General features: G+C 32.0%; 1 protein-coding gene across 3 annotated transcripts; it reads right to left on the reverse strand.

Moving 5' to 3' along the window:
- Positions 1-6,031: 6,031 nt before the first annotated feature.
- LOC134707150 (cAMP-responsive element modulator-like) lies at positions 6,032-17,440 on the reverse strand. 3 transcript variants are annotated; one of them, XM_063566690.1, is made up of 7 exons: positions 17,289-17,440; positions 14,802-14,981; positions 13,292-13,374; positions 10,090-10,223; positions 9,000-9,170; positions 7,521-7,662; positions 6,032-6,697 (listed from the first exon to the last, which is right to left on the reverse strand). In XM_063566690.1, exons 2-7 carry the CDS (start codon positions 14,967-14,969, stop codon positions 6,553-6,555), a joined length of 843 nt encoding a protein of 280 aa, XP_063422760.1. In that variant the 5' UTR covers positions 14,970-14,981; positions 17,289-17,440; the 3' UTR covers positions 6,032-6,552. The 3 variants fall into 3 exon arrangements, with proteins under 3 accessions (XP_063422760.1, XP_063422758.1, XP_063422759.1); XM_063566688.1 differs by having other exon boundaries at positions 17,278-17,427; XM_063566689.1 differs by having other exon boundaries at positions 17,016-17,321.
- Between the last annotated feature and the right edge of the window lie 7,209 nt (positions 17,441-24,649).

A 24,649-nucleotide genomic window follows, 5' to 3' on the forward strand; every position in this document is an offset into this window, starting at 1 on the left:
TGGGGGGGTACCTCATTTGACAGGGCTCACACTATTTCTAGTTGATCATATAAATTCATTCAAAGCATAAAAGACAAGTTAAAAGAGCAATGGGCGTATCATGCGCTAAAGCGCAGCGCTTTATTCTGTCTGTCACATGTCCGTTGTCCTTGACAGCTTTATGAGAAAAGTGTGACAAAAATAATTCTAAAAGCATTTCTTACATTTCTTTTCATCTTGAAACATTTATTATCTTCCATCGATTGCCTCTACCTTTATACAGGGCCAAATATGAAACCTTACCAAACTTATTTCTTGGAGCAAGAATAATTGTTTTACTTGTACATGTACATGTCTTAGTTTGTGATCAGGTCACCAATAGTGTATTTGGTATGCAGTTGTACAATGTATAAGCATATCTTATTTTGGTGGGAGATTATTTGATTTTAAAAAGTTTGACTTAGAAGAAATACCAACATACTAAGCTAGATAATACAATTACAAAAAAAAAATGTAATTATCTACTAACACAATTCTATATTAATATTTTTTTTATAAAATACATCAAATTATATAATTTCAAACCTTATCTTGATTTATATCCAATTTAAAAAAAATTAAATTCTTCTGATTTCACTTTTGTGGTGTTGATACAGTCGGGTGACAGACAATTCTTGGTTATGTTGTGCTGTCCTAGGTTGTTTTACGTGTTAGTTTTTATTCTGTGGTTTGCTTGTCGAAATGTACTATTGTATTGTTTATTTGTGTATTTCTCTGTCCTGAATGTGCTTGCATTTATTTGTACTGTAGTCATTTTAGTGTTTATATATATACAACATTGCCATAAAAGATGATAAAAGCGTGAGGTTTGTCTGGCAACAAAACCAGATTCAACGCACTTTTAAAAAAAAAATGTCCTGTACCAAGTCAGGAAAATGGCGGTTGTTATCTTGTAGTTCATTTGTGTGTGTGTTGCAATGTGATTTGTTTTTTGTTGCACTTCAATATATGGGTAGTTTCCTTTTTTTCCTCTTATAGTTGATGTGTTTCCCTCGGTTTTAGTTTGTAACCAGGATTTTTTTCTCTCAATTGATTCATGACTATGAATAATACTGTTGCCTTTATTGAACCAAGCTGAACAAGTAGAAAGAACAAGTGAAACTGCAAGCTACTGCTCACTGATGATACCCCAGCCGCAAGTGGATAATATTAATAGTGTAAAAATATGCAAGTGTTTGGTAAACAGGAAGTTGTCTAGTGATGAATCTTATAACGCATCACACAGTATGGCTGACTTATATAATCCTGAAACCAAATTTCAGAAATCCTTGTATTGTAGTTCCTGATAAAAATGTGACAAAAATTTTCAACTTGGCTATCATGTGTAAAATCATACAAGTGTTCGGTAAACAGGAAGTTGTCAAGTGATCAATCTGAAAACACATCACACAGTATAGCTGACTTAGATAAACCCTGAAACCAAATTTCAGAAATCCTTGGATTGTAGTTCCTAAGAAAAATGTGACGAAAAATATTCATGGGACGGACGGACTGACGGAAGTACAGACAGAGGTAAAACAGTATACCCCCCTTTTTTAAAGCGGGGGTATAATGAGATCTTTTGTGCCAAGAACATTATATTCTTTTATTATTTTAGGGGTAAGAGATAGGTCCCCAGTATTGGAAGTATTTATGAAGGTTATTTATATCCCATCCCCAGTATTCATGTCTAAGGATTTCAACAGTGACTCCTTTTAAACTCTTGTGGATTTCCCTTTCCTGACATTTGGTTTGTTACCTTCTTGTAAAACTTAAGACTTCTTTAATTTTCAAACCATTTGGCGCTTGTCGAGATAATTTAATTTGCTAATTGGTTTGATGCTTTAAGAGAACCAAATTCTCTCATTGGAAAAGATGTGTTAATGCTTATATATAACTGAATACCTGTTTATATTGGCCTACCACTAGTGGTTCCCCATAAACAGGCCTAATCACCAACTTATACATGTAAAATAATCAAAAGTATAAAAGTCAATAGACCATGACTGAGGAGGCAGGCCCTAATCATCTCCATGAAAATGAGATGTGCGAATGCTAATTCAATTGCACACTTTAAGTATGGTTGACCTACAACTTGAGGTTCACCATAAACTCACCAAATTACAAATTTAAACATTGTTGACCCTGTCGCCGTCAGAAACAGCACACCTATGTGTCTCTTGTTGACTGTCAAGGCGAGACAAAAATCTGCTAAGAATTGTACATGTAAGAGCACTAACAAGACCCAACTATCGAATGCATTGTACCATGTCCCCTACAATGCATTGTGCTGTGCAAAAAGGAACAGAACTCTAAAACAGTATGTGACTCATTGCCCCAATTCGATCTCTATCTACAAATTAGGTTTCTTACATTGTGTACAAGTTTCATAAAATTTGAATGAGTAAAATTTCAGTTTAGAGTGCAGAAACGAAAACGGGGTGGACAAACGGTCAGGAACAATACTTACTGCTTCCATTGCCTATGGCAGAGGCATATCCAAGACCAAAATGTCAATTAGATCATATCAATTGGATTTAGAGTCCAGAGGTTATCAACAGTCAAGAGAAAAACATGAGATTGTGCACTGCCAAAATATATAAAGTATCAACAGAATGCAGGACTAAAAATAATCATTTGAGTATAGCAATAATACGCATCATAAAATTTAACCAATAGTGAAGTCAATTCCCAAATTGCAAGGTGGTGAAGTTCAATACATTCTGTATTTATCAAGCAGGAAGTCCAGATTCTATGTACATGTATCTTAATAAAACAGAATACAAAAAATATACATCACATTTAATTTTTTATTTAATATAAAATAATATAGCAATACATTATTCATATACGAATATCCATTTGAGAAATCTCCATGTTATTTCTCCATATCATTCACCATCTACACTATTATCACAGTTCTGTCAATAATGGGCCCAATCTTTGTCAACCAAAAGTTCCAATCAAACTCATAAAAGTACTTGACAACATAACACTTAAAACACATACACATAAACCAAAGGATAAAACAAATATTTCATTCATAAAAGAGAGCAAGTGTATTAAAAGATATCATATCCAACAGCAGCTGTCCAGTGAAGAAGATAATTGTAAGCAAAGATGCAGCTTAATTTTATATTTATCCTGGGGGGAAAGCAATAATGCAACAAAAAAAGCACCTTTGCCGGGCTTTGGTGTGCTTGTCAATTCATTGATCTAAGATATTTGTAAGAGCTATGATCTATTAAGTTTACAAATCTGTAAAAGAGTCGACAAACAAGATAATGCTAGTTTATTTAATGACTTCACCTCTTACATCAAAGCACTTTCCCTTTCATTTGTAATTCCTTTTTTAAACCTTGATGTTTGTTGTAGATCAAGTTCACATCTTTGAAAAACAATAAAATAGAATAAAACATCCCTTAAGATCTGTACGAGTTTATGAGATAAATGAGATTTTCAAAGACTGCTACTATTTTATGCACTAAATTTGCATTGGTGAAAAAATGAAAAATTGTATGTCAGTAGTGGTATTTGATTTCAAAACTTGTTTACACTTTTGTATAACAATTACATGCCAAAAGAAGCTAATTTTACAGGGGCAGATAATAATGTATCCAAATCTTTAAATTTTGCTTACAAATGATTGATTATTGTTTAACACTCACACCAAACAACATTGTGATTGTGATAATTGACAGCATTAAGGTCGTATTTAAAACTTTCTCCAACTATTAATGGTCTATAAAATGAGTTGTTATGGTTGTGAATACCTGTTGTAATTTACAGCATAACTAAGAAGTATAAACATATCTTGCCTATTTTTCTTTCTGTATTAAAACTGCATTAATAAATAACATTTACAGAGATCTTATAAATTTGTATACCAATAAAATACTATCATATTCACAATTATCATATTATAAAAGAATTCATAGATCTACAGAGGGATTCTAGGAGTTTGAAATTTGAATCTCAATTTTCTTGGTAAAATCATGTTAAAATTGATGAAAATAGGCTTGAAATTTTGGATCTGTGCTTAAAAAGTCATTTTTTTAATGTGAAAATTTAAAAAAAAATCCAATAATATAAAAATTCTGTACTCATTACACAAGGGCTTCGACAAGAATTACATGTATATCAAAAACTACTAGCCCCAAGGACCACTGTCCTGTATTATCTTAGTGGAAAAGAAATATGCATATAGACGTTTGGAGAAGAACACTAATGGGACATACAATGATACTGCTCACAATATATATGAATATAAATTGAGGAACCTTGTTAGACATCTCATAATAATCAGTCATGTAAAATTAATAAAAACTATTTGGGCTTGTAGCTTCAGTTGAATATTTAATCAAAAGACAATAATGTAAAAAAGAAAGGAAACTAAGACAACAATAATGACTTGATGGACATTGCTTACAATGTACTATACTTACAATTAGATTGAGCAAAAAATGTGCAAGTAACATGGATGTGAAAATTAAGAAAAAAAAGTGTCCCTTAATGGCTATCTTTTGACTGCACAATCTCCTTAAAGCAGGGTTTTAGCTAGGATTTTGAGGGCTTTAGTCACTTTTGCGCGTGATAAAAATCAGCCTTATTTTTTTATAAAGCAAGGGATCTAGGATGTTTATCAAACTAGCTATACATATATGTCCAAGTCCTTCAAGGACTAGTCTAGGATCTTTGAAGACTTTAGGATTGCTAATGTAGGCAGTTATTTGCAATATTGAATGAATTGACTGATGTGATGCTAAGATATGAAGATAAGAACAGGGATCTGGTAATATGGTCAAAACTTCACTTCAGTTATTTTCAGGGCACACCCCTTATCAACAAAAGTTGGGTGCCTTTATTTTTAACCACTGCACAAATGAACTTGTAACGACTTTTTCACTTCACAATCATTTATATCCTTGAAAATACGTTTTAATATCTATTTGGAATCAATTTCTTTAATATTGGATAGAAGGATCTGCATCTATACTTAATGGGACAATTCTAATGACTGTAGACTGTAGATCACGTTTACTTTCGATTTTTAAACGAAATGAAATGAAAACAGGAAGTGAAAATTGAATAATAATTTTAGAATAAAACCGGATTCATCTACGAACTTTTACGCATGCGCAATGCATTGAGCAGGAAGCACCTGTTCGCAAGTGAAAATATTTACGTTTTGAATAAAGTTCATTCTTTTTAATCGAAGTTGTCGAAAGTTTTTGATGAATATATTTATATAAAGTATGACGAAAATACGTTGAAATGACGAAACTACGACAATCAAACTGCAAATTATAATCCTAAGGGAAATATTGAAATTTAAATAAAGTTGAAATGTCCGGGAAGTTTATCAATCTTGTTCAAATGACGAAAATACGCCTGAACTGTGAGAAATGATTAAAATGAAATGCTGACTGACTGATTTAACTTAAATAGATTATTATGATGGTCATTTATGAGGTTTTATAATGAAAATTAAGGGATTAGTGACCCATCTGATTGGCGATAAGCGGATTACTTGTCATCACAACTTTTAACACCTTTGGTAAACGTTAATTACCTGAGGGCCATAAACTTGTCAGAATCATAAAGACAGGTAGAATTCAAGTAATTTGATGTGTAAATACTTTTACACTTTCCAAATTTAAGTGACGAAATTGATATGAAATATTTTCGTCATTTCGAAAACCTTTTCGTAAAATACGAAAGTGACGAGCGCTAGCTAAATCACTGCTTAAAGATTTCTGTTATTTCAAAGATCTTTCCTTAAAAAATTTGGCAGCTAATTTTTTTTGATTTTTTTTAACACTTTGACTTTTAAGACTAAAATATATAGAACCTTTCTCTCATTTATGCTGTGGTGGACTTCATTTATGCTGTTTAACATGAAATGTGACACATGTGAAGATGCAAGACCACAAAAGTGATTCCTATATGATGTTTCTACACCTTGTGCTGGGCAACACAAATAAAGATTGTAAACATTTAGTTGACAAAGACACCCAGTGTTAACCTTTATTACAGATTGTTTAAAATCTCTATCATTGTCTATAATTGAACAGATATTTCATGAATAGTTGACAAATAGCTGCCTGAGCTAAGACTATAACCAAGCCTAAAATTAAGTACTTAAGTATCAATGGAAAAGTGTATGTACATAAATTAGGTAGTAAGCACAAAATAATTGCCACCAACATAACCAAGTACCTGCATTTCAATAAATGAGCTCTGAACAATCTATAATAAAGTCAGTCAGTTTCCAGTGATAACTTTCTATCTAGTACATCTTATTTCGGTCTTTAAATGTATAACAATGTTGCAATACTACATAAAACTGATGACAATAAAAGTTCAGCATATGTCAAAGTTACTGCTGATATACTGAGTCCAAGCAACAACTGTATCATGTGACTTGAATCACACAAGTTTCGCACCAAACATGATAAGTCCATATTAACCCTCCAAGCTTTAATGCCTTTTGAAGAGTGCTGACAACTCTGACAATTGAATTGATTGATCACTTCAGCCTTCTTTTTCACAGTATAGTTCTTTCAGTGCCTTCAATTCTTCAATTAATGTTTTATTTTGATTTTCTAACACTGCCACTCTGTTTTCTAAACACTTGACATATTCCTTTTTCTTAAGTCGACATTCTCTTGCTGCTTCCCTGAAATGAAGTATCGTACATATGTAATTATCTAAACCATATAACACAATTCTGTAATCTTTCTACTACACTAGACAGCATATTGTAGTGTATTCATGTAATTACTTTTCTGTTTATGAAGAAATAACATTAAAAATGTGGTGCAGGCTGAATAACCAACCCATGTTAATTAAATAAGAGAAATTCAACCATCAAGCATGAAAGTTTTCAGAATACAGCTATTGTATGCATGGTTTGTTGCTATTGCTACTTTTAGATGCAATGGGATGTGTCCCTGTAATGGTGGTGTATGTTCTTATGTTTTTCATGTTCAGGTTTTTGCTCATGCTGCCTCAAAACTTTGAAACAAAATTTGTATCATTAGAAAATACACCATATCTACGTAACTTTATTCATATATTGTTCACACTAAAAATAGCTATAGATACATGTAGATCTTTAACAAATTTATCAATAAACTGCCACAATAGCCTTCTTATTTAAATCTACTGTAGATAATGTATGTATCACTTTCCTTCAAACAAGAATTCATTATAGACAATAGGTCTTTCTGAAGAAATACTAATAATGCCAAATTTGACAGAAAAGTGTGGTCTACTTGAAATTTCAGAAACAAAGTTAATAACGACATTAGTTTTCCCATTTGAATGGTTTTACACTAGTAATTTTGGGCCCTTCATAACTTGTTGTTCGGTGTGAGCCAAGGCTCTGTATTAAAGGCAATACATTGACCTATAACATGTATAATGGTTTACTTTTTAAATTGTTATTTGGATGGAGAGTTTTCTAATTGGCACTACATCTTCCTATATCTAATAACTACCTGTTTTTTAATAGTCTTAATTCCCTTTTCCTAGAGGCCTCCTCAGATAATGATGATGATCCTGTTAGAGGACTTCCCGTTGTTGCCATAACAACACCTTGAGGTAGACCACCAGAGGCTATCTGGTAAGCTTGTACAGTACCTATATATTGTAAAAAATCATCAGTAATTTTTAAAATCATAACTGTTATAAATGCAATATATATATAAATTAACGTTTTTCTACTTTCCCCTCTTTTGTTTATATTTATCTTTATTTACAAATTGAGATTGATTTCAACATCAACTGACTCCTTTTTTTCTTTAGACATGTTAGAATGATGTTAACTTGAACTTTGTAACATTTATTACATTGAGAAAATGAGATCTTTAAAAGTGAAATCAGTTCAAAGAATAATCTTTAAATAAAAGTCTTAAGAAGAATGTGTTTAAGGACACAAATGCCCAATCTTTGCAGTTTTCCAAGTAAAAAAGGGCATAACTCTAGACCAATATGTTTCTCACTACCTAAAATATGAACTCTGCCTGCTAGTTTTGGTTCTTACCTTAGTAGTATATGAGGTTCATTAAATTTGGGTGAGGAAAACATTAAGAGTGCAGAAACAACAATGGAAGACAGCCAAGGGTAATACTTTTAAATGTGTCATAAAAATATTGGCTATGTGTGTCAATATAAGGATATATATAAATTAGTGTTGTCAAATCGTACACTTTTGCCTAACCGGTTACTCGGATAATCGTTCGACCGATTAACCGGTTAACCGATAGTTTTAAGTTGTCGTTCGAAAGCCTTTTCAATAGTACCATACATGTACACATAGTTATAAGATGTGGTATAAGTGTCAATTTGACAACCTTTCATCCAAGTCATAATACTACGATTAAAGAATTGAAGTTTGTCCTTTGGCATTATAAGGCTTTATCTTACATTGATCTTTTGATGTAGTCCCTTAGATTGCATTTCACAATTTTTAAGGTAGCATTTCGTTTAAAGAAAGACTAAACCTTGCACTACTGAGGTCACACATTTAGATGTTTACACAATATTAGATCAAAAACGAAATAATGAACTAATTAGTAAAATTTAATCGCATCTCTGATTTAAAGTTATTGTTAAAAAAACATGTTTACCAATCATGTTTTTTTAAGCTCCTGCCCCGAGCTCTTATTAATTTCATGTATTTAGGATCAACAATAGCAATCAATATACTGGGCAATTGATCTGTCAAATAAATAATCACGACGACAATTTTAAAATAAAACATAACTATTTAATGATTTCCATGCAAATTTATATCAAAACTATCAAAATTGAAAAAAAGTCCGGTTAACCGTTTAGCGTTTTTGGTATTCGGTATTCGGTCGTTCAACCGGTTAACCGGTTAACCGTTGACAACACTAATATAAATTTGTTGCAACCTTTTCCAAATTTGTATGATTTGTATGAGTTGATACATAAATTTGATACTACTTTATTACCTGGAATATAAAATTGTCCATCAGGCCCTTGTGCATACTGTACAATGGTAGCACCCTGTGTTGTTGATGATGTTGTAGGACTAGCATTAGACATGGTAAATGTTTGTAACCCTGGGGATACTGATGTCTGTCCGTCAGGATTTGAGGTTATCTGAATCCCTCCTGCAGTAACTTAAATAAATAATAATATGTTCTTGATTATCACAGAAACCACAAACAAATCTTAAATTGTAAGCTTACTTTAATAATAGAATATCACTGAAATTTATACATCTTAATAAAGGAGATGCAGGGTACGTCATAAAATTAAACACTAAGTTTAATAATAAACTACTAAACAGAGAAATGGAGGTTTTAAACAACTGAACACATTACAAAAGATGAAAAAGAAATAATTTAGATAAAAGAACTAAGTTCAAATGTCCCCTTCTTTGCAAAAAAATATTTCTTTCCAAGGCACAATATCAATTATATATCTACATAAAAGTTCTTTAAAACATTACAATTTATAAATATCTTAAAGAAATTAAGGCTTCAGAGCAAATGCAATGCAATTTCCTTTATAATTATTTTTTCCAAGGGGCATAACTCATAACAAACATTTGATCAGCACTGATTTTCCAAAATGCATCAGAAACATTGCTGATATAAATCTATGATATATAGGTCCCATAAATTTCTGGCAAGAATTGTACACATGAGATTGCTAATAACACAATTTTCAATATACATGTACCAGGCATGCAAAGGGGACATGACTATTTAAAATATAATTGATAAGCACTGATTTTCTAACTCGTCCTGGACATTGCTGAAATAAACATAATCTTAAGTTAAATTAACATCTGGCAAGAACTGTACATGTGAGGTGGTTAACTAGACTGTGGAGACGCACTGTATTTCTATATTCCCTACAACATGTACAACCTTTTGCGGGGGACAAAGAGACAACAGCCATATTTATACTAAAATAAACAATAAACAAAAAACAATCTTCATGATGCTTTTCAGTTAATCCCCTGATATTCCATGGAACACAAATAAGCCATTTTTTTATTCTTTACCCAAATTAAACTTTGAATGTTTTTACCTTGCTGATACAAGTGACTATTTGTAGTAAGATTTGTAGCTCCGTCTTGACTATCTCCATCCTGACTTAGGCTACTGTTTGATTCTTCTTCAATCTTAGGTTGCACTGGTGATGATAATTCATTTAAAATTTTCCTAAAAACCAACAAAAGAAAGACAAAATTAGCATCCTGAGACTATATTCATTTTTTTTCTGACTGTCTTGTTTCTATCAAAAGATAATCTATGAAGTGTCAGTGAGGCAATTACACTACAAAATAGTTTTCAATAATAAAATTAAATACTCCTAAAAATTTGTTTTCTGCATTCCCATGATTCCCAACGTTTAACTTTCTACACTTTTAGCATGTTTAGTGGTCAGACTGAGAGTCAAACTAAAGACTTTAATTTGGTGTTATTTTGTTTCTCAGCTAAGCACCTAACCTTCAGGAGTTAGAACAGGTCTGCATTTAATTAAGAGTAATATTAATGATTTTTTGGGTATGACAGCTAGGGGGTTTGTTTTTCAGCAGAAATTACTGGTGATTTGTGATTTTAACCCTTTAACCCCCAATCCCGCCTGTAGGCGTGATGGCGACAACCATTCTTTGATGGTCCGAATGACCCTCGATACATTTTTTAAACCGCACCATCTGTACTGTCATGATAGCAGAGACTTCAACCAAGCAGTTCATGGTCCATAACCTGTTGTTAGAGGTCTGCTTATGAAAATATGGCACTTTTAAAGCCGTTTAAAAGTTAAAAATCGGAAAAACGTGAAAAGTAGTCAAAATCAGGTGGGGGTGGGCATCTTTTGATTGCCACTGCGTAACTGGTAGTCACTGCAGGTATAAACTATTATCGTAAATGCATGCATAGGTGGTATAGGAACACAAAGAGGCATGATATGGCCTATAGGATACTAGTCTGTAAAATCTAGGTCACCGTTTTGTCAAAAATCCGTAAAAACACACATTTAGGCAGACCTGACTTGACAATAATAGTTTGCCAGCAAGACACTTAAGTCCCATATACTCCCAGTCAACATGAATGGACTGCAGTAACTGTAGGGTAAGACGTAAATGACATAGAAACACAGTCTGGTCAATGTTCACCTCTCAAGGTCGTTTTAAAATCGGAAAATAGACGGAAAATGACCATTTTTCAGTGGGGGTGGGTGCAAACCCACGAGAAAATCTAGTTTAATAGATAAGTATCAGTTACAGCATCAAGAGTCTGCTCATTTGCATATAATTTGCATATGTTTGCAAATTTTCGAAAATGCCTGATTTTCCAAAAATCTCTTGGGGTCGAATGAGTTAATCAGTGTTTTGTGGTAATAAGCATTGCATATATACGTTTTATCAGTGTTAAGTGGTAATAAGTGTTGTGTATAAATTTTATAACATTTGGTTGAAGCAGACTAATGCAAGAGAAACAAACGAAAATTTCAGCAATTTTGGTAAAAGTGATGCCACCCAAATGCAACTTCCAACTTGATAGATCTATGTTTCATGGTTATACAGTTTGTAAGCATTGTGTATTTTTGTATTTATGTTTGGGGCAAACAAAAACACAAAAAAGTTTTAAGGACTTACTCGACTGACAGACAGGACAAATGGGAACAGACAAAAAAAGGGTTACACTTAATGCCCCTTCCACTACGACATGTGCATAAAAATAACGGACAAACCCCACTTTTATGGACACAAAATGAATTTTGAGGTTGAACATGTATTCATGTACCAGTGTTCTCCCCAGGTTATTAAAGGACCGCAGGCCTGCGATGTATAATTTTTTCCCGTGGTGCTATCGTTCTTACCGCGATGTATAATTTTTCTCCGCGGTGCTAAAATTTTCAATGAAAAAATCGTAAATCGGTAAAGTTTTAAACGACTTGTCAAATCTTTTCCGTGCGGTATAAGATTTGAGGTGAAATTTGACCAGTTCAATCCAGTTCAAACCGGTTCTACTTCAGTTGTAAAGATTGTTTACACCACGTGATCGATTTACCTTATGAAGTTAACCTTGTTGATTGGATTCAAACGAGCCGACCGTGCAAGGGCTGTATAGCCAGTCAAGGTCGTTAAAAACTTCCATTTGTTGATTCAAACGATGTAATTAACACTTGTAACATGACCATCTCCATAGAAGGACAAGCTGTGCAAGACTTCAACTTCCCAGAATGTGTTAAGCTGTTTGGCAAGGCAAAGAACAGAAAGCTTACTACTGAGTAGTGAATTTTGTGACATTTGATGACTCTTAGTGCTTTGTAAAATGAAATGTCAATATTATATCTTGTGTTTAATCATGTGTTATTTACTTAAAATTTAAATAACTTTTATGCAGTTATTCAAAAGTGACTTTTGTTTAATGACTACTAGTGCTTTCTTTCAAATGATGGTAAATGTGAATAATATATAGTAGCTTTGTTTAGTGCTGGTATTTATAATATCATATCTTGTGTCTGCTAATGTTTATTTATTCTTAAAAGATATTAAAGTGCACAAACTGTTTATTGATTTACTTCTTTTTTAACCAAAAGTTTTCTTACCCAAAGTCTACATAACACAGTACCACAGTAAACTCACTACATAACACAGTACCACAGTAAACACACAACATAACACAGTACCACAGTAAACACAATAACTAACAAGAAATAAATACGCGACGCAACGCGACACAAAATATTGAAAAATTCAGTTCGTCACGCGTCACCCTGGTGCTATCCAAAATTCCTGGGGAGAACACTGCATGTACTAGTATAAGCAGGAAGCATAAAACCAGAGCTTCAGCCATTACATCATGTACATGTAAGCTGTTTTATTTTCAATTAATCTATTAATCAATCAATACTTAGGTTCAATGTTCTTTCCTCAATTACTTTGTTGAAAATTTGAATAAAGTCAAACTAATTAATTAAAAAAAAAAAAAAAAAAAAAAACCCAAGTGGCTAGGGTTTGAAATATGCAGGGGCACACTTACTGATGGACCCTAAAATTCAGTGTTGGCTACAATAATTCCTGCTTTTCACGTCAAGATCTTTATACATTGACTACCAAAATTTAAGCTGTTGGCTACATGACAAAATGTTTACCTCAACCCCTGAGTTCAAGAGGAAATATTTGAAAAACATTTTACCAAGGAGTTGGACAATGACAGATCCCAAATAATGACAACAGCTCACATAGAATTACAATACAACACAGAACTGAAAATACCTATATGATGGTCTCCTTGACAAAATTTCTCGTCTTTTCTTTCCTTCTGGGTCTTCTGTCAATTCATCATCTACTGGAGCTACCTAATAAAATATTTCATAACATATTATATCAAATATATTTTATACTTGCATGTTTTCAAATCTTGATATTATTAATTAACCAACCCATTTCCTACAAATTTGTTGAGGATAGTGGTCTTCAAATGTTAAATTTAGAGGTACCTGATTTTGCAAAAAAACCCTATACAACTGCTATACTAAAGACACTGAAATCTTTTCTTTTACACAAGATTCAATAGTGAAAAATGTCAGGTTTAGTCTTATGATGCAAGTTCATGCAACTTCAATGTACATTTTTTTGTTCATTCATACATGTACAATGGTTTGCCTACACTAATGTTGATTTTCGCTGTTCACATTCCCATGTGGTACAGAATTAACCTGTACATGTACATTTGTACACTATATTTTAAACTCAAAAATGGCTTCTCTCAATTCGAATTTTATCAAAGTCTGCCAATAATTGTTGATACAGAGATATGTGAGGCTTTTTTGTTCAGAATTAATTTTCAATAGTTTAAAGTGCAAATGCTGAAATTTAAATTGTAACCCTCTATAACATGAAATCTATGCAAAAGTTTTAAAGTTAACAAACAAATACTGCTTGTTCAAGGCAAATACATGTAATATCCATGGCCTACATGTACATTTAATATATAAAGTACATGTACATTTATAAACCAGGTCGAACCCTAAACAGTTGGGGCAAGTATGGACACAACATTCCAGCCTGATAAAGCCCTGAATTTGGATTGTGATCAAATTTTTGACATAATTTGGGTTTCTGACACAAAACAAATGCCAAGATCTTACAATTTGTACAAATCTATCATGTCTATCATTTGTCTATAGTGCAATATTATACAATTACAAATTTCTTCGAACTTTCCAACATCTGGAAATTGAGAAATTTGGAGAGAAACAAGAAATGAAAACTACTACCACCCCCCTTTTTTTGCAATTAGTCCAAAACCTGACATTTCTTTAAACATAATTAACAAGCAGTGTAAGGGAGGTAAATCAGAACATGCCCAACATGGTATATTAAATAATTTGAATTACCACCCTTACACTGCTTTTAAATTGTCCATTGACCAGAAAAACGTAGTTTCTCCCCTTTTTTGCCCCTAATTTCAAAACATTTTGAGCCATACCCCCCACAAAGTCAATACTAACTAGCCCTTCGTGTTTTGGAAACTTGTGGTATAACGACGACATGATAGCATTATACATTGTACCACACAATTTTTTTTTGCGGTCGTATAAAAAACTGGTATAGCCAGTCAGGCTCATTAAAAACTTCCATCATCACAAAGAAGGACAGCAACAATCATGACATTAGTGCTGTTTATTAACTTATTTTTTTTATTCCTACATTGTTTTTATACCATATGTACATCCATTTTTAAAATAACTTTCCCTTTCTAACCTGTTTGATTAAAACTTACCCTTACGACCTGTATAGTCTGTACATTAGGTCCAGCTGTTTGAATGACTGAGGGTTGATTTGGGTGTATAACAGACTGTACTTGGATAGGTGTATTCATGGACATCTGTACAACAGATAAACCTTGGGATGTATCCAGGTCTCCATGAGATGGATGTACCTCTGTCATCTCTTACTGACTCTGAAAAATATAATAATAAAACTAGGATAAATCAGAGTGCCACAAGAGAAATATTATCACATACTTCAAATAGTAAAAGACCATCTTTTTCAGTTTCAAATGAAGTGTTTGTATTTGTAACAGTCACATTAACACATACATTTTTGACCTGCTACCAACACATAACATACATTACACAAACAAAAGTACATGTACATGTATAAACATGTATTTTAATGAAAAGAATCTAGTATTTGACAAAATATAAAATCATTTTTAATGTATACTGGTATGTGGTGGTAATTACATTGTATGCTCCCAACTATAAAACTGTCATCTGTTGTAGTTGCACACAACTTTAATGAATGACACGTCACCTAGTATGGGATCAAAAACAATTTGTGCCGAAACCAGTGAAGATTGCAATGATGGACCTGGAAAAAATCACCAGACTGACTTTTAGAGTGCTGTTTTTATACTGCAATAGCTTGACATACATGTATGCAAATATATGAGCTATCATTAATAATAACAATTAACCAGATAAGGATTTACAGCTGATGAAATTGGAATAAGAAAACAGTTTTCCAATTCCATTGTTAAATATAATTACCAATGCATATAATGTATCTGTTTAAGAGTAATAATTAAACTAAAATATCTTGTTTTGTTCTTTTCAACTTTTTCATAAATATATTTATCCTCCAAGAAATGTCAAATTAATGTACACACAAGATTAGTAAACAATATTGTTTTCTGTATAATTTCTATGGAAAAGAAGCACAGTATTGTTGTATGATACAATTTCAGTAAAAATCTGTGTACATCATTCAATTTAACTCGTCAAGGGCCTTACTCAAATAAAATTTCTTAGAAATCCTTCAAGAAATGTACCAGAGGCAGATTTGGGGGGGCCCTCTTCCCCCCCCCCCCCCCCCCCCCCCCCCCCCTTTTCCCTTTGTGGGAAAATTTTGGTTGGTTATTCAGGGAATCACTGAGATATGACAGGAGCGATCCTCCTCTTTGGCAGTCAATGGGCCAAAATAGACTATGTAATATTTATATTTATATTTAATTGCAAAAGTGTTTACCAGTATACAGTAAAAAATATATGAATTAATTGAGAAGCAGGACAAATCACCCTAAACTGGTTTACCAACTCGACCCACTTATAAATGAAAATTTATTAAATTATTTTTTATTGACATTGATGTGGCATGACTAAATTTGTCAGGACTTTTCTATTTTACATTTAAGTGGGACGAGTTGTTTAGACTTAATTCATCAGGATTTCTCTATTTTTCACATTTGGGGATACAAAATGTAGTTGGCACTATTCACGTCTCAGAGATACTCTCTTCTTTCAGCTTTATTTCAACAAAGAGAAAAGAACTACGAAACAGATATAAAAGGATGTACATGTTGTAAGACTGCCAATGAGACATCTCTCCATAAATTTGTAAAAGAAAAACCATTATAGGCATGATACATGTAGGTTAAAGTAGTCTTCAACACTGTCAGAGCCTTGGCTCACAACGAACAGGAAGCTATAAACTGATAAAGGGCACCAAAATGACTACAGTAGTGTAAAAACATTCAAACAAGTATAGCATACTTATCGTAAAATTCTATAATCAGTTTCATATCACAAAAGAAAATGATGCCACAAAAAGAAAAGATTATTTCAAGTCGAATGGCTCACTGTCACTGATTTTCCAATTGTCAATAAGGCCTTTACAAATTACAGACAGTAGTGTTTTATGGCTGGTGACAGTGGTGCGGCCCACAGTGGTGTACATGTTTGATGTCAGATTGGACAATTTTTGCAGGACAACAAATTATGATTTTATTTTAAGTTAAATTTGAAAAATATTATAAGTTACCCAATAATAATCATATAATGTATACGCAATATAAACATGATATAAACAATAAACTATACTGTTAACTCTTTATTTTGAACTGAAATATAACTGGGTAATGCATTTTAGATTTGAAGTCGTACAGTCAAATATGCTGAGTTGCTTCTCTGACATTTTGTTTAGTGAAACTGACCCATATTCTCTCTGCATTCTCCTGTTCTATTTTTACTTGTTGAAAAGTCCGATTTCCAGAGTGGGACAAGGTACATCAACAATCTGCTTCTTCCGGTTAATCTTCTGAGTCAGCTGTTGTTGCTCTCACAAAGTTCTTTTTGTGATATAAATCACATTCAAAAAATTTGATTTGATCGTTTTGAAAATAATGATCCCCTCCGAAGATAAGCGTATTCTCTGTTATCAACTTGTTTGTTTTGTTTCGTCAGTGGAGTACTTACTTGTTACGTACTTTTCGTCACCAATTTTGCAGTAATCGGAGTGGATAAATTTGCAGAATACGTAGTCGCCACGTCAAAATCTGGCTGCAGCGTCACAATCAGGAACAACAAAACTGCTGAATAATATATTCATCCGCGTGGATTTCCTATTGCACGATACCTGATTGGTCAACTTATCTCACATGACGTCATACTGTCCAAATATAGACCGTACTACTTTTTTTGTATCTTGCGGGGATAAAAATTGATTGAATTCAAACTGAATTTGACAAATTACTTTTTAAAGAATTATTTTTCTTTTAAATTTAATTATTTACAATATGTTAGTTTATACGTAAATTTCAATTTCAACGTTTCATGTGATTTTATTATAGCGGCGTAGTTAGCTGGTTTAGTATTAAGTAATTCGCCAGGAAAGATTCAAAGTACTGTCACTCGAAATACACGGGTGTCTTACGGGGAGACCTATATTATGATCTATTATGTGATTTAATATGTATTCTGTCATTTATTGGATTTTCATTTTTTGTTAAATTCTTTATGATCCCCAAGGGAAGGAGGAGGCAAAATTTGTTAATGAAATTTATCTGATCTTATATTAAACTGTGACTACTATATTTAGAACACTATAGATCACTATATAGTGTTATAGTAGTCTCAGCTTATAATTACTCTTATTACTAGATATCATAATTAATTTGGGCCGCAATTTTTTTTCCTCACCGAAGATTTAAATTCAAATCATTAAATCCAAATATTGGATTGTAAACAATTAAGACAAACATGAAATCATTACATGCATACAATAGTAAAATCAAGTTAAACAACATATTCTATAAGACTATATTAAGATATTTTGGAGGATATGATACATTGGCTGCTGAAAACGAAATGTTATTTCATGATTTTTTTCATATCTCGTAGATAGTGCCCCTTTAACATTTTTTTAATTTCTATTATGGTTATTCTTAAATTTTATTTGTTTATTGGATATTATTGAACTATTGTTTTGTGTGAATCAATTTCGTTAGCCTAATAATTTTTTTTATTGTATTGAATTGGTTGTTTCCTGTTTTTGAAAGTAATTAGCACGAAATTTAAAAGCCACTAAATAACACAAGACAAATATTGTTACTAATGGTACAACGATTAACTTCTAAACGCAATTAAAACATTTTAAAAGCAATATTCGATGTTAATTATTCGATTGATTTTAAGTACTATATCTCGTAAGTTTATCAAATTATGTTTACACAATTCTAATAGGCCTTGTTGAGAATAAATATAAATGACCGTACTTTGAATGATTTATATTTCATTTTATTAATATGGAGATAATAATTAGAGTTATCGTTCTTTGAACGTATGTATTGTGACTTATTGTGTATTATATATAATATATGTTACAGGGTGTTTATTTCTCGAGGTTTATTTGATTACTTATAATAAACCAGTAGAACCCAACTCAGAGTTTATTACGCCCAACTTAATGAGTCTACATATATGGTTATTTTTATTTTTTATAAATTGTGACTTGGATGGAGTGTCCGAGAGTTGTCTCATTGGCACTCATTGTAAACAATGTTTTATTATGAAAAATACAAGACTTAGTATAAATTATAAAATAAATACATTCACAATAAGGATCCAGAAACAAGCAATAATTGCTTATATTAATCTGTCTCATTGGTAAATTAAATACATTATACACAAATAAATCAAAACTACGGAAGCGTATTAGCGCCACACATTTTTTTTTCTTCCTATGTTTGCGTTATAACGCAAACCTTTGCGTAACAACGCAAACCTTTGCGTTATAACGCAAACCTTTGCGTTGTAACGCAAACCTTTGCGTTTTAACGCAAACCTTTGCGTTATAACGCAAACATTTGTTTTATCTTATTTCTTATTTAAGATTCAAAGGAAACAGTAGTTATTAATGGAGGTGGCTGTATATATTAAAATTTATCACCTTTGTAGTCATTGCAAAGTAAAATGCTTGAATAATTAGATCATATCAATGACTAATAATGAGCAAAATAATATAAGAAGGTGTGGTATGAGTGCCAATTAGAAAACTCCCCATCTAAGTCACTATTCGTAAAAGTAAACCATCATAGGCCGAATTACGGTCTTCAACACGGAGCATTGGCTCACACAAAACAACAAACTATAAAGGTCCCCAAAAACGATATCCATGTTACTACTAGACTAGTATATATTTACAAAGAAAATTGAGTAAATTGAGGTTTATTATACCTAAGAAAAAAATCAACCCTGCTAATATAGCTATAACCGAATATAAATATACTTCCAAAGTAAGCTCTCGTTTGAGAAATGTGTAAAGTAGGTTAGATTCCAATAAGCTACCCTTTGGCAATAAATGTATAGAATGAAGATGTTTTATTAATAAAATATGTTCTCTCTATTCACATTGCTACCCAAGCATCTTAAAAATACTACATTATATTGAAATGAAAATTCAATGACTTTCTATCAAAGAATCTTGATCATATTCTGAGATTTAAAAAAAATATTTCCTTATTAATAATTCATTTTAAAGCAGAAAGATCATTTTGTCTATTTGACTTGGAGGTTTCACAATTGTATTACATTATTTTTGATCTTTCAATTTAAATATGACTATATACTAAACTATATCTATTTTCTTGTTAAATTTTATACTTTTCTGATGCACAAATCAGTCTTATTTTATGAATATTTGCACTTCAAGTATTCCATTATTCCTATGCATATTTATTAAAATGAATTGGCCTTGTATTTATCTACTAGTAAATCACATCCGAAATGAATGACTGACGGACATATATACAAAACTTAATGAATAATTGAAATCAAAAGGTTTGCGTTATAACGCAAAGTTTTGCGTTATAACGCAAACATAGGAAGAAGAAAAAAAAATGTGTGACGCTAATACGCTTCCGTACAAAACTACATGCTCTGTTAAATAATAAAAATATTGATATTGTCAATTGAGTATAATACCGCATAATGAACTGAAAAGTAAAGAAGAATGCAACTGATAAGACGAAATGCTTACAGGTTTATTGTGTGAGTCATTAATTTGTAAACCTTTTAGTTTTGATAATGAACCTTTGTACCATGAGAAATCAAATAAACTAATGTTTTCTTCATTCGAAATTGCATCTGAGCCATTTAATATTAATTCAATGACCATTGGTGAGTCCGTGTAACACTTATCAATTCAAAGTTTTAAAAAGTTTTGAAATTTTAGATTTTTGGAATTTTGATCAAAGTTTTAAAATATCAAAATTTCAAATTGTGTTAAAGTTTTGAAATTTTGAAATTTTAACCAAATTGTTAAAATATAAAAATTCTAAATATCGTTTATAAATTTGATATTTTAGAAACTTGATCAAACTTTTAAAATACTAAACCTAACGAGCAATTTTGATTATTTCACTTTTTGAAAGTTTTATTTTTTAAATGTTTGCTTAAAATATCAAAAATATAAAGGGGCGACAAGAGGGGTACCTGTAATCACTGATGTAGACACGGCTCTGATAAGGACTATTCTTAGATAAAATAAATATCATGACATATATCAAATCATTCTTCATAACAAAATAAATAATGAAAAGAAGAAGTCGGTTTTTTTATGAAACATATTAGACATCACATGGGATAACAGTATCCTGAAAATTTAAGGTTGTGCATCTATCAAAAAAAAAATATAATTAAACCTATTTAAACCGGAATCAACTACGCTGATTTAAATCTCTTATATAAGGTTTAGCGTTTGAGATAAATAATTCAAAGCCTTTTTGACGTTCCTGATGAAGGTAGATCCAGAAAAATCGCTTCGGTCGCATACAACTTAAAACGTTTTCCTTTCTTGTTTATCGATTGCATGATGATAATATATTGCCTTTTATGATTTATTTCAGTTCCAAGAAATGATACGGAAGGAATACTTAATATATAGCGTCGCAATGAAAGTTGTGCTAAGGTGTTTCAGCTGGCCCCTAGACAAAAAAGTGTACTGGTTCAGTGAATATCTCGTTTCTCGTTTTGTTTATATAGATTAGACCGTTGGTTTTCCCGTTTGAATGGTTTTACACTAGTTATTTTGGGGCCCTTTATAGCTTGTTGTTCGGTGTGAGCCAAGGCTCCGTGTTGAAGGCCGTACTTTAACCTATAATGGTTTAATTTTTGAATTGTTGTTTGGATGGAGAGTTGTCTCATTGGCACTCACACCACATCTTCCTATATCTATAGACGTAATACTAAACTCCGAAATATAACAATGAACTAAAATCAAAATCATACAAGACTTAGAAGGACAGAGGCTCCTGGATTGGGACAGGCGAACAAATGCGGCGGGGTTTAACATGTTTCGTGAGATCACAACCCTCCCCCTATACCTCTAGCCAATAAAGAATGAAAAACACACAGTAATACGAACAGTAAAACGCACTTTAATAGGAAATACAAGTCCTATGTCAAAATAGGAAACAAACTAAGAAACTAATCAACATGACAATGATAATAAAATAACAAAGGACTAATATATATATATATAAGGCTAGCAGTTACTATCATACGTCAGCTTCAGACCTCAACTAAACTGATTGAAAGGTTTTATATGTCTTCGTTATGCACACTCTCTCCCTGTTGCATTTATTGCTAATTTGTTCCGGAACATTCATGAAATATTTCTCACTGGCAACAAAAAAAATCGATAATTTAAAATAGGTTGTTTACATACAAATTACGAAGAAACGTAAGATTAAACTTCCGAGGACAAAGTTTCCCTTATAGATGCATTTAAATATGTTTTAACTTCACATTGGTCAAACACCTCTTTAATTGTTTCGTTCTTATTTTTCTTGAATTTCAAATTTCAGTTTCAGCGTTCCGTCGGTGAATTCTTTACTTAAAATTCAGCGGTTTACATTGTACTAGTTTTTCGAGAGCAACATTGGTGTACGGCCAAAAATGGAAAAAAATCTATCATGCAGCTGACAGTGTGGCTTCTCTTTGCACGCCCCATTCTTACTGGATGTATACATGTGTACTTTTAGTTTGTTCAAAGTCGATTGTCGTACGATAACTTAAAAATACCCAAATAACAAAATGCAAATACGGGACAATAATATCCTTTAATACAAAAAAAATCTATTCCTTTTTTTCACTATTATAAAACAGTGGTTGATTTAGAACCTATAATGGAGCTACGTGTATGATAACCAGTCCTTTTGTTTAAGCACTAACAATTTTATTAAGTTTTTCATCGCTATTAATCAACTTGTCTGGTTCAACATTTAACACTAAAAGGCATGGACAATTTTTCTTTTGTCCTCTGCTGGCACAGAATATTATATCATCAAATTAGGGATCAGAATATTTTAATGTACCATTATCGAAGCCCCTATAGTGGTAGTATCAAGTGAAAAAACAGGGACTATCTAAATATTGGTTCCCCAGAAGATTACCATTTATCGCTGATAGAAACTTTTGAACACAATTTTCAACTTTCAAAATGCCGGCACCTACAACTGGATAGATGGGTGCTTAATGTAGTACAGCGGCAACTATCATGTATAACATAAACACGAATGCAAGTTGGGTGCTTAATGTAGTACAGCGGTAAATATGAATGCTCGTGAAAATAATGTTTATGGTATACGTTTATATATGATATGAAAGGTTTCAACTTTTACAAAACCAGAGCTATACGTTGGATTAAAAAAAAAAAAATTATTTGGCCTTTTCAATTTTATTTGACTTTATTTGCCTTTTTAACTTCATTTGGTTCGAGTGTCAATGATAAGTCTTTTGTAGACGAAACGCGCGTCTGGCGCAAAAACCGGCAACATTTATATTCTGGTATCCATCTATGATGAGTTTTTGTAGATACCTTGTAACAGTATCTTGGTTCCAATTTGCTGATATTGGATCTTAGTACCGTCTTTTAGAGCCGTACGTCTGGTTTTTAAATAGATTATCTTCTTTTAAGAAATATTAATTTTGTCATTCAATTTTTCACCGCTTACAAATGTCTGTTTTATTTCATACATAAAGTTTTAAGTATCAGTATGTTTTTAATTCATAATGTTTCGTTTCGTTCCGCTTTTATTTCGTTTCGCTTTTTACAGGTATCCCTCTTATTGCCCCTTTTCTATTTTGATATTTTAAGCAAACATTTAAAAAATCAAACTTTCAAAAAGTGAAATAATCAAAATTGCGCGTTAGGTTTAGTATTTTAAAAGTTTGATCAAATTTCTAAACTATCAAATTTATAAACGATATTTAAAATTTTGATATTTTAATAATTTGGAAAAAATTTCAAAATTTCAAAACTTTAACACAATTTGAAACTTTGATATTTTAAAACTTTGATCAAAATTCCAAAAATCTAAAATTTCAAAACTTTTTAAAACTTTGAATTGATAAGTGTTACACGGACCTTGGTGCCGTTAATTTTAGGCTTCCAAATGATATTATCAGTTCCTGTCTTATGTCCGAGTATAATGGGCAAAATAATAAAAATTGAGCTAGTTTCTAAGTCACCACAGCGACAATTAGGAGAAGAAACTAAGTTTCTTGGAAACAAGTGACAGTTTAAAGAACTACGTTTCATTCTAAGTCGAGCGTGATGAGTTTGGCCTTTTGGACATCCAGCATAAAAGTATAAAGGGACGCGATCGTTCTGATTTCAAATTTGTTTTTTGAATACAGAGATAGATTCACAATTTCTAACACTTAACGGTAAATGATTCTAGAATTTGATGGATGACGGAAGATAATAATCAGAATAAAGTTTAGTACGTCACAGTGATTTAACCTGTAATAGATTATTACTTTGTCTTGTTCTGTGGTCGTGTCGACCACTGACATAGCCAGGGAATAGCTCTTGCAAATAATTTGGGGTTTTATTATTTACAATTTTATAAAGCAATATTAATTTTTGGTTACTTCTTCGATCGGAAAGTTTCTCCCATTGGGTTTCTTTATATACCATCGACGTACTTGTGAGCTTATTCACCACTGTAACAATACGGGCGGCGTCCAACTGGATGTTTTCAAGTTTATTCATTAAAGATTGATTTCCTGAATCCCAGATAACATCAGCATATTCAATGATAGGTCTTCATTGTCACTCATACCTCATCTTCGTATATCTATATATCATATTGATTTAGATCACAGCGTTAAAAGAGATAAGTTCTACTACAAGTTTAATGGCACTTTACCCAATCTTAACTTTACTTGCTTTCGGAAATGATATGAGAAAGGTTAACTTATAACTGCTACATACACTGATCAAGAAACTTTGTATAATGCCATAATAAATGGACAAAATAAGAATATGCGACCACCAACAAAT

This window comes from Mytilus trossulus, chromosome 2 (genome assembly GCF_036588685.1).
Source record: "Mytilus trossulus isolate FHL-02 chromosome 2, PNRI_Mtr1.1.1.hap1, whole genome shotgun sequence".
Classification (NCBI taxonomy): domain Eukaryota; kingdom Metazoa; phylum Mollusca; class Bivalvia; order Mytilida; family Mytilidae; genus Mytilus; species Mytilus trossulus.